At 46.7% G+C, this 11,903-nt stretch overlaps 1 protein-coding gene across 2 annotated transcripts in view; it reads right to left on the bottom strand.

The window, feature by feature from the left end:
- Positions 1–11,903, bottom strand: part of MYT1L (myelin transcription factor 1 like) — a 137,188-nt gene that overhangs the window by 104,562 nt on the left and 20,723 nt on the right. For both annotated transcript variants that reach the window (XM_027113907.1, XM_027113908.1), the window contains exon 4: positions 6,685–7,037. In XM_027113907.1, coding sequence (XP_026969708.1) covers positions 6,685–7,037 — 353 coding nt within the window. The remainder of the gene's footprint in view (positions 1–6,684; positions 7,038–11,903) is intronic.

Genomic DNA, 11,903 nt, shown 5'->3' with positions numbered 1-11,903 from the left:
AAAAAAAAAAAAAAAAAAAAAAAAAAAAATCAAATTAACACAAAGAGATAAGCTGGTCATCCCTTCAAGTGGACCTTAAAAACAAATGGAATAAAGAGCATTTACTGGACAAAGTCCTGTTACCCTAGTGGTTACCTGCTTGTGCGTTGCCACACTGTGTTGTAATTTGCTCCATTGCCTTGCTATTTGATACACAGTGTGCATTTCTCTGTCACTGTAACGGTTGTAATGATAATTTTCATCTTACTGCACAATCAAAATGGCATTGGTAGGCATGTACTCCAGAGGCTGGCCCTGAGCAGGGAGGTGGTCACCCAGGCCCGGTGCTCAGTCATGTGACCTGCGCCTCTCGACTTGTGCCCTATCTGTTAAGTATATGTGATGTCATTAAAAGCTTTTAAATAAAAAAAAAAAAAAATTGAATAAAAATGTGTTCGATCTACTCTCTTACATCTATTCCTTATTATTATGTGAAAAGAGACTCCTCCCCGTACTTTATGCACGTTGCTTGCGTCTCAAATGTACATGAAGTCACCCTGTTAGCAAGTTTTCTGGTTTGTATTGAAGAGTCTGAAAATTTATGAAACATAACATATAATTATATTTTCTAATTACGCAAAATTACTTTGCAAGAAGAAAGTTTAATTTTTATCATAAACTGATACCTAGAAATGCCTCCTTCTGCCTTTACTCATTTCTGAGTAGCGGAGCCATCCACTCAATGTATTCGCCTACCAAACTGCCTAAAATAACGCTTTCGTGGATGGAGGGAGAGATTAATTTTTAGGATGATAAAAAGTCATCATATTCTTTCTCCCAACAGTGCACAGTTGAGACCTTGCCTACTAAACACACCTTGGTTTCTCCGCTGGTCACAGAACTCACTGCGTTTTCTGCTGACTGCAGGAGAAAGCTGGGGGGCTAATTTTGATGCACAGTCTGTCCGTATCTCAACTCGCTTCCTGCATCAGGGCCATTTCCTGAGAATGAGGTAAGAGGTAACTGGCTGATCAGTGCGAGTGCCTCATCGAAAGGGAGTCTGGGGAGCTCGGAGGCCACAGTGAGAGGCCCTCACCCTCCTCGTTCTGTCCTGTCTTATGGAAATTCAAGCCCATTGACTGCAAGTTGTCATGATGCTTTAATAACATGGCACCCAGGGCATCATCCTGTGTGGAATAAAGAACACCCTGGAAACTTGGTAATTAAAACAAGAGTTGCGTCTGTGAGGGCGGGTTTTGTCTTCAGTTCCCTTCAAAGACAGGTGAGTTTCTGCAGAGAAGCTGGATTACGTGTGGATTTGCTCGCTGGGGAGGGCGGTGCAAACAGAGCCCATAGTCAGAATGTGACAGGCACTGACCACACCATTGTGAAGGTATCCACGGATGGGAGGAGAGGCGAGCTGCAGTGACCTGACCAGAGTCTGCTGGGCTCCACGTCTCACAGGCCACTCAGCCTCTGGTCAGCTCACTAAACCCTGCCCAGAGCAGCTTTGCCGTACACTGTACATTCTCAACGTAAGTATTCACATTGCCCTTCAAACCCCCCAGTTCCTTCTTAGATGTGACCTTCCAAGGAGGCCACCACACATGTGTGGCTAATTCACACATAGAACAGCATGAAGCCAGAAAGCCTCTAGAAAAGGAAGGTGTTTGCATTTCTACCTAATTTAACCCAATGGCCAAGTCAATTGTCTTCAAAGTTGAATTGTCCAGAAAGTCCCAAGATTCAATAAAGAGTAAGCAAAGAAAGGCCCTTACTTATTTACAAATGTATTTCAGAAACAGAATATATTAATAAACAGTTATGCAAACTTATGGTTACTGGGGGTAAGGGGGGATAAACTGGGAGATTGGGATGGACATATACACACTACTATATATAAAATAGATAACTAATAAGGACCTGCTGTATAGCACGGGGAATTCTACTCAATACTCTGCAATGGCCTATATGGGAAAAGAATTTTAAAAAGAGTGGATATGTGTATATGTATAACTGACTCACTTTGCTGCACACCTGAAACTAACGCAACATTGTAAATCGACTATACTCCAATGAACATTAAAAAAAAATAAAGTTATAACCAGAGCAAGTCACACAAAAAAGAAACAGTTATGTGTTAATAAAGGCAGTGGACATGAACATTTCTGTCATCTGGACAGCAAATTGCTATGCTCTTCCTCACAGAATTTTCTTTCCTGTCAGTGGGCAGATACAATATATACTCATAAGGAGATTTAAATACATACACCTACTTTATACACACATATGTGAGTCTATCTATTATTTAAAGATGTATTCTTTCTAGTGGGCTGTAGTATGAAAATAAGTGTAACTTACTAGGCATTAAATAACCATTGAATCTATATTTCTCAAATTATAAGACTCTGAAAAGGTACTTCCTATATACCACGTAAAAAATCTGCTATTAGAAAAAGCTATGACCCCTGAATAATAACTTTCTCAACTTTAGGATAACGAGGGAACTTTAAGCTCATAATTACACCTTAGACCATCACATGCATTTTGAAAATAAAATTCTTCATGCAAAAGACCAGCCTATGATAGGTCAACTGGACAAAATATAATTCTGATTAATTAGTGATGCATTTAATGTAATCTGAGATGAGTTACTCAGATAGCAATTCCTGTTCTTCAGATGAGCAGAGAGTGATAAAGAGAACATGAGCTCTGAGGTAAGAGAAACCACCGACAGAGCTCGACCATATATCTGTCACCTGCTGAAAATAACCTTATCTTTCTGAGCCTCAGTTTCTAATTAGCACAATGAGAGTGAAGTAATTTCTACCCTGCCGTGTCTTACACAATCACCGTGAAGATCAAACACAGTGTGTACATGAGTATACTGGCTGGAAATGTACATTATTAGTAATATTTTGGTTCACGTGTAACTACAACGCCAGAGGACTCTTGGAATTGGAATAAACACCTAATTTGCAAGTTATCAATAATAGTCCTTCTGTACTCCGTGGGCTCCTGTGTAATAATTTGGTGGTTTATAAGCATTTGTTTTCTCTGTAACAAGACCTCTCAATAAACTTCACATTCCAGTTTATAACAGAGGTGGAGGATGGTAGAAGTAGTCTGAGACTTTATAGCGACTAGGGAGGCTGAGGGCAGCTTAAGCTTCGTCCGTGCGACTCCATCTGCTGCCCTGGTTTCCCCGGGTGGCCATCAGCTGCGGTGACAGGCCCTATGAGCCGGCCCTCGGCGCCCGAGATGCCTCCGCGCGCCGAGTCCTGCCTGCCTCGCTTCTCACTCTGTTAACTGTCAGTCACCGTCTGTGCTTCAGTTTACTAAGAAAGAGGCACAGTCCCCCTTGGAGAGGATCTGCTGCTGGCTCAGCAACGCGACAACCGCCAAGAGTGTCAACAAGGGACACGCAAGACCGACTTCGAGATGCTGACCCAGAACTCTGGTCACCAGACACAGAAAGTACCTTCCCCAGTTTTTCAGAAACAGTTTCTGCCAATACAAGGAGGAGACAAAGACATGCCACGTGGGGTTTCTCATGTTACAGACACGGCTACGGGGCAGACACTCACACAGACTGAGAGTGATTTCGGCACTAGACGCAGCCGTCAGGTAAAATAAAACGCATTTGGGAGGACGTGAACATGGGAGGCGGATGGATAATCGAAGCCTGATTGTCGTAAGTCACACACAGCCAGGAGTTTGATCATGTAAAATGAGCACTTCATCAGCAGATGTGTCTCCTTGATCTAGAACCTTCCTGAAGATTCCTGACCCTGGGGGTTATGAAATAACCCACTGGATAAGCCACCTGGCATATCTTTGTGTGATATTGGCTACATGGGGTCTTGGAACACCTGTCCGTGGGCTCCTCCAGGGGAGATTTCTCCCTGTAACAGAAGAACTCGGTGAAACCTTCTCCGGGAATCAGGCCTCGGAAATGGTTTCTGCTTAGGGGGGACGCTTTTGTTTGACTTGGAAATCAAGCAAGGCTTTGGGCCTTCCTGCACAGAACTTAGAGCGATCAGAGCCACAGTTCAGGGTCCATCACATGGGCTACCTTTGATCCAACGACTCCTTGGGACTTAGGACTTGATGAGAGGCTGTCTACGAGGGAGTAGCTTTTTACACCTTACTGCCGAAGTATTTGGTAAAATGGACGTATCTGCCCTACAGCAGAAGAGGGAGCCTGATGATCCATGGCCACCACGGCGGAACCTCTCTTTAGTAGTTTTAGTTGATTCCTCTAAAGTTCACAGAATAGATGATTCTAGAAGGTGCTCAGCTGGAGAATCCAGAGCTGAATATGAATTCTGCCACCAGGGACCAAGGGTTGATCATTCATTCATCCTCCTACTGGGCATTTTCTTTCTGGAACCAACTTCCTTACATGCCTCCGACTTGGGCTTCATGTTTGCAGAACACTGAGTGCTGGTCACCAGGCAGGGTGGGTCACATAGTCAGACATTCTGGGGCCGATGTTATAATTATGCAATTGTTTCATGGCTCTATCACGCCCCCTTGATTATGCCCACTTGCATGAATTTTCCTAGAAAAATGTCTTTATCTTTGGTTTGTTTTCTCACTTTTTTTTTTTTTTTTTATGGTATGTGGGTCTCTCCCTGTTGTGGCCTCTCCCGTTGTGGAGCACAGGCTCCGGACGCGCAGGCTCAGCGGCCATGGCTCACGGGCCCAGCCGCTCCGCGGCATGTGAGATCCTCCCGGACCGGGGCACGAACCCGCGTCCCCTGCATCGGCAGGCGGACTCTCAACCACTTTGCTACCAGGGAAGCCCTGCTTTCTCACTTTTTCAAACAACTCTAAGCGTTCAAGTCAGAGTGAATGAAGCCAGTGCAGTCACATGCTAAAGCTGTTTCGATAAGCTTGTGATCGCTTTTTCAAAATACGTCATTTTGCACTTTTAAAAGTAGATTATTTAAAATATGGCCCTAAGTAAATTAAAATGGAAAGTTTAATTCTAGCAAACGGAGAGCAGAGCCTAGACTCTGGTTAAGGCACTTGGTTAAATGATGCATATGTGCAAATATCTCCGACCCTAATTCACCACACCCACAAACATCCATAACTTCAAATATTAATGTCTGCCGCTTTCTAAACATAGAACGAGAATATGAAGGGGCAGTATTTTATACTATCTTCATAAGAAGCCATGGTTAAGGTACAAATCATGAGTCAGCCTCAACAACGAACGATCTCACCCAGAGCTACGCACATGTAATACAGGGTCCAGAAACAATTTGCCAAATTGGTCGATTCTCCAACTTTCCACATATTTTATTACCCAGAGCTGCTGTTTTTAATACTCAGCATGAAAGAGCCATCGTCTCATTAATGACACCACGATCTGCTTAGCAGAGCGAACGGTGTGTCTGTGGGTGTATGCTATTGCTACTCCTTAGGCTGTCTCCGCGCCACGGCCTATAATAACAAGACAAGAAAAGTAACCTGGGGAGACCAGATTTTAATGCATGAAGTTTATGCATGTGTGTGTGCGTGCGTGCGTGTGTATGCATTTATATACAGATACGTTTGTATTATCCATGTAAGTTAAGCAGTCAGTTGTTTTCATAAGGACCCTAAACTACAGTAACAGTCGAGTATTCTTTCATAAAAGCCAGGTTTCCTGGAACAAACTAGTGTAACCCCTGAAGGAGGAAAGTTGATTCATGCCCACTCCACGGGATTAGCAACAACCAATTCACACCCGCCTAATCTAAAAACTCTCTCTCCATCGGCTGAAACCATTGTCCTTTGTGTTGAGGAATTAGCCTTTCTCAGAATTCAGATTCTTGGAGAGCTTTGAGACCAAGGAAGAAGTGTAAGGGAAAAATATTCCCTCCACTTTTTCAACCTGCTTTGCCATTTCTCTGGGGCAAGCTCTACACCAGAGAAGCCTAGAACTAGGCTCTTCAGCGACCTCCCACGTCCTTCTAGAAAAGAAAGGACTCCTGTGAAGGGACTGGCTTTGAAGTCCTATTTCTGAGTCTGGCACTAACAGTAAGCTGGATGTAAACACACAACCACCTGAAATTTTTGCCCAAAGATGCCACTACCCTGCGCAACGTGCCCTTCATGTGTCTGTCTCCCCGGATCGGAAAACACAGCTCTTGAGCATGGAAGCAGATGACGGGTTGATTCATTGCTTCCTTACAGCCGGCTTCCTCCTCGGACCCATACCTGACGGCCCCTAAAGGAAAGCCTTGGCCACTGACGGACAGACCTACTTCAGCAGCTCCTGCAGCAGGGCTCACACAGGCTTCCGGCTCCCGGGAGGCACGTGGGCTGCCCGTGCCAACACCACAGCCACCGGAGCGGCTCATGACGGGGATCTCTCGGGTGGAGCCTCCGAGAACAGGCAAACTGAACTCTCTGGATAAAAGTTGCCGAGCTAAGCAGACGTGCACACCACAGATACTTCAGCAGACTCTGGGGATGACCAGTCTGAGTGACAACGTGACCGAAGCAACATCTAATGTCTGATGGATGATTTAAAGAACTTCTCTAAAAGGAAAGGGAAAGACACACGCACAGCCGCGCCTCCCAGCGCTGCCCCGGCCGCCTAATCCCGTGGGCATCAAGCACGCATGCGCCACGGCCGCCGGCCCCGGACCACCCTCCCGGAAGCGGCCCCGCCCACCGCTCGGTCCCCGCCACCGCGCTGCAGATTACCGTTCTCCTCGTCGTCGTCCTCGTCGTCGTCGTCATCCTCGTCGTCCTCCTCGTCGTCGTCGTCCTCGTCGTCCTCGCCGTCCTCGCCGTCCTCATCCTCGTCCTCGATGTCCTCGTCCCGGCCCCCCTCGTCGTCGTCGTCGTCGTCGTCCCGCGGCTCGTCGTCCTCGTCTGAGCCGTCCTCCTCCTCGGCCTCGTCCTTCTCGTCCCCATCCTCCGTGCCGTCGCTGTCGTAACACTCATCCACCGACGAGCTGTCCGCTTTCACCGCAAACGGTTTTCGCTTGGGAGCCGGTTCTTGGGGCTGTTTGTCTTGTGTTTTTCTTTTTTTAGCCAAGGGGCAGCCATACACGCTGTTAGAAAAGAGAGAGAAGATCTGAGTTACTGTCTTTGAGGATCAGGGCGACGGGAGCCCCGGATGAAGAGGCAGAGGTTCGGCACGAACGCAGAAAGGATGTGAGCACACGGACTCCCACGAGTGCGCCGGCACCTGTGCACAGAGCGACATTCCACAGAGACACAGCTGGCTGGTGTCTGGGGCTGCTAACCTTTTCTCTCCTCTCCTCGTCCCTTATCACTGCCGTCCACGTGATCACACAGGGATCTTCACAGCACCCCCGGGGATGGTTTACGAAGCACGTGCACAGCAACATCATGTAATCGACAGCACAAGTTCACTAAACATCTTACCGAACGCACATGGTGTGCAACGCACATTTAAAAGAAAGAATTAGTTCATTCATACTATATTAACATATACACATTTTTGTGAAATATGAAAATATAGAAGTTGCAAAAAAGCTTTGGATATATTTGGATTTTTGTACATTCTCCAGATAAAATTATATCTGTAGACAGAATGACCACTCAAAGGAGGTGGACCGTACGTGCCTTTGATGGGAGCAAGGTTCAGGCTCCGTAGAAGGTGTCAGTCCTGCCCTGGCGTCACAGAAAGCAGACTTGGTGTGTTTGGCAGTTAGCACTAATCTTGCTAAAACTGGCCCAAACTTGGGTGAGACCCTTACAGCAAGAGCTCATAACCTTTCCTTGAAAAGGGGCAATTTTCCAAAGCATTGTTGCTAATTGGAGTCTTTTTCTTCCTGGAAACTCTATATGTATATATACTGCAAGGAATGGGGAGAAAAGACATCCGGGAAAATGCTGTTGGCAATTGTTCTGTGTGTCTAAAATGAGATGTGTGATCTTCATCACTAAGTGAACACTTCGATAGGGGATTCCTGCAGACTATGACTGGCTCCCTTTGGGACCTAGGAATGGTAAAATATTCATTCAGTCATGAGCCCACCCAGTGGGTATTTATTTTGGGAGCCTCCCCTTTGCTGGGTCCCGTGCTGTGCAGGAGACTCAGAGGTGAAAGGCACAGATCCACCCTTCGAGTCACTTATGGCCCAGTAGGGACTCAGACATGGCAGTAATTCTGCTTTAGAACCTCTGGCCACTGTTTACCACCGTGCACCAAATGCCCGGGGAGTCATGGGCACTCATCCAATAGTTGTTGAGTGAATAGAGCGTGTGACAGACACTATGATAAAAGTATAGAGAGGGCACTACATCATAAAACAGAGGGGCAGCCAGCGAAGGGAGCTGGGGCGTCCCCAGGAAGAGGCTACGCTGGAGACAGGCCTCAGATGTCTGGGAGGAGGTGTGAGGATGGTGCGAAGCCCTGAGAGCCCTTCAGGGTCAGACCATCCTTGTAGGCTAATGATGGGAGTTATTTGAGTTCCTTCACGCAATCGATGATGCGATCACAGTTGCATGTTGGGAAGCTGACAGCAGGTGCGGTGAGGACAGATTGAGAGCATGAGAGACGAGATAGGGTCGGGGGGGAAGCAGGCAGAGCTCCCACCCGTGAAACACAGAGTGATGAGTCTTCTGCCTTTTGACTGTTCTCATATTGTAAAAATACAATAGTCAAAACAGATAATGCTTATTATAATCAGAAAAAACTGAAGGAAACAAATTTTGGTCTAGAGAGTGTTTCTCATAGGAAATAAACAGGTATCTGAGATTTCTTTTATGTGAACATTTACATGGATTTGGGGAGAATCTGAGTCAATGATCTCAGGCAAACATTCCGTAGCCCCTCCCTGCCTCCATCCCTGATGATTAGTGAAGTCCAACTTCCATTCCAGCGAATCTTCTCGAGACGTGGTCCTGGATCTGTGGACTTGTTAGTGTATTCACTCTGCGTTTATCTGAATAGATTAGTAAGTGTAACGATAAGTATTCTTCTTCTTCGGGCTCTGTCTGTGAACCGGCAGCTCATGAGGACTATTGTTACCTTCCCCAAACTCTTCTCTCTTGTCTTAGTTCATCAACAAGTTGTTGGATGTGTCTGCTCGGCATCAACGCTACCTGCACACCAGGTGTTCACGGAGACAGACAACTGGCCTGCTTTCACTATCAGATTCATTCAGATGCTGGGAAATGATGGGAAAACGGTTGACCTTGTGCTATTCAGTCATGTTACTCAAAACGGCCCCACCTCCACTTGGCAATGGAATGTCTGTAGATGGCGTAAACCCAGCACTGCGGTGGGCTTCTTGTTGATTCTGTCCGCTCTCAGCAGCCCCACATCGCAAGATGCTAACGGGAGCTCAGACCTTACGCAGTAGGGTTGCAAAATTCAGAGTAGGAGAATGGAGACGGCCCTTCTATTGTTACCTGAATTGGTTTTACTTCCTTATCCTACATTTTGTAAACCATTTGGATTCATTTTTTCCAACTTTCTGGAATTAGCTGGCCTCAAGCTTCCAGCGTCTTCTGCCGGTTCACATGGTTTGATGCTCACGCTTTTTTCTACAGCTACTAATGTAAACTGGAACTAAAATTGTGCTCTTCCTACAAACAGATTCATTTTGTCCCGTCTCTATTTGACCCACTCACACTGTGAGTTCCTGGTATCTACCTTAAACACGACAACCGAATTCAAGCCCACAGGACAGACTTCACTTTACGTGTGCCAAACAGCTCCCGGATGAAGAACGCACTCCCACAGACAGACGCTTCCTGGTCTATGAAACCCAGTGGTTTGGAATGTTTCAAAGTGAAGCCTTGGGAAGTGACTCTGGGACACGTGTTGGGGAGTGTGGAGCCTCCCAAAGCCACGTGTGGACCTCACATCTGCTGATGGGTGGCCAGCGGGACAGAATTTGCACAGCTGAGGAAGAACGGGTGTTGCTTTTCTCCCACCTAGCAGGTGCCGCTGGTCCAAGTGCTGGAAAAGCCAGACTGCTTTCCAGCTGCAACCTCCTTCAGATTCATCCAGGCTCATGTCTGTCAACGCACACGAGTCTTTCTAAAAATCCAACAACCCCCCACAGTTCTGGAATGTCCCTAGCATGACAGAACAAATGGCAGAGTCTTAGGAAAAATTGGGAATCTGGTGCCAACATGAAACCCCAGGTAGAGAACTTGGCAGGCGCCATGGCTGGCCCTTCACCTGCGCAGGAGGGTCCAAGCTTCACTTAGGGCTTGGAATCCATGGTCGGTGTTGCACTCCTCCGTTCTGCTTCTCAGCACTGTCGTCAGGCCTCCACCATGGGAACAGCCGCCTGTTTCCCACAGCAGCGAATGGAACCTTGTGTTTGATGGCTACTCCATGAATATTGTGGAATGAACAAACCATAGTTTTCTCCACTTATTAGTAGTGAAAGCACTTATCACATCCTAGTGTGATTATCGGTTGACATACTGTCTTTCTCCTTCATGAGACAGAGAAAATGGCCCGTGTGCAAGGGATTGTTCTATCTTGAGAGCTGCAGTACCCAGTCCAGTAGCCGCTAGTCATGTGTAGCCAATTGAAAAAATTAAAGGAGATCTTTAAATGAATTCCTCAGATGCACTAGTCACGTTTCAAGAGTCCAATAGCCACACGTGGCTGGTGGCTACCGTACTGGACAGAGTAGGTTCTCAGTAAATATCTACTGAGTGAGAAACCGATGGGAAGGCCTCTCACTGGACACGCGGGAAGCTGAGTAGGGGACAGGGAGGGAGGGCCGAGCTTTGGGAGGCAGCTTACAAAACTGTGACTGCAAGGAAGCCCAGCCCCTCAAGGGAATGCATGCTGTATACTTACAGCAGACTCAGACCCAGCCACCTCTGAAGGACAAGGGTGCCGCTGGGGTGAATGTCTCTGCTGATCCCTGTAGCTGAGCCGCTTCCGGCGTGAGTAGCTGTGGTACCTGCCGGGTCTACCCGCCTCCGAGCTGAGAGGTGAGCCCGGAGGCCAGGTCGGCGTACTGACAACTCCTTCACACACCCTCTCCTGTATCCTTATCACTCTATATAATATGCAACATTCGAAGATGACAATAAATGCATTTATATGTTTCTCACACAGTGGAAACTTCACAGTGTCAGTATGATGACTCATAAGATCGCGACAGCTCATGCTTTAACCTCCTTGAGTTACTTAAAGTTGCGAATCAGCCTCCAGGCTTTGCTATTCTGCAGATACTCTACTCGTTTGGGTGTCTTGGTAGGTCATTTAGTTGCTGTAGCTTTTACAGTCCTTTTGATGTTAACTTGATTTAAACAACGTTTAGTCTTTTGTGTCAGGTTGTTCTAGAAAATTGGTTACTGCCACGGAGTTTCCAGAGTTTCTGCAGCAAACGCATATATAAAATATTGTGTATTACATGCTCTCGAGGCCGATTTCCATGTTATTTTTAATGGTCTTTTGCTTGACATTTTCACGTCTCCGATTTTAATACAAACAGGGGACAGGGTCTCAGAAACTGAAAAGCACGTTTGGCCGAGTGTGCCCTGCTCAGAGCCCTCTCGTTACAGCTGCTGACGAGAAAAGGATGTAGGATGAGATGATCTTGGCGCTGGCCTCTCCCCGCTGAGGACGATGCTCGTGGAGCCTAGAAAGGCCGCGGTCGCTTCCGAGGCCCATGAGGGTTCTTTGTGGCCTCTGCTCTTACGGGTGATCTTTTTCTGGTGTTGCTTGGAGAGCCTCAACGTGTCAAGGATAAATAATTAGTTTGGAATAATAGAAATCCTATTTGAACATGATCCTGGAGTCCTGGCTTCTCCTGGCAGCTCGGCTAATGCCAACACCACTCACTTATTATGTGCCTGGTGTTTCCTAAAATCTTTACATATACACATCCATTAAACTCTACGATGACCCTGTGAGACAGGTGCTATTATAATTCCCATGTTGAGGGGCAGATCCTGAGCTCCCTGCTGAA

The sequence above is a fragment of the Aethalodelphis obliquidens genome, unplaced genomic scaffold, assembly GCF_003676395.1.
Source record: "Aethalodelphis obliquidens isolate GAN/ISIS:26980383/991018 unplaced genomic scaffold, ASM367639v1 scaffold12, whole genome shotgun sequence".
Taxonomy (NCBI): Eukaryota; Metazoa; Chordata; class Mammalia; order Artiodactyla; family Delphinidae; genus Aethalodelphis; species Aethalodelphis obliquidens.
This window is presented reverse-complemented; position numbering and strand designations above follow the sequence as displayed.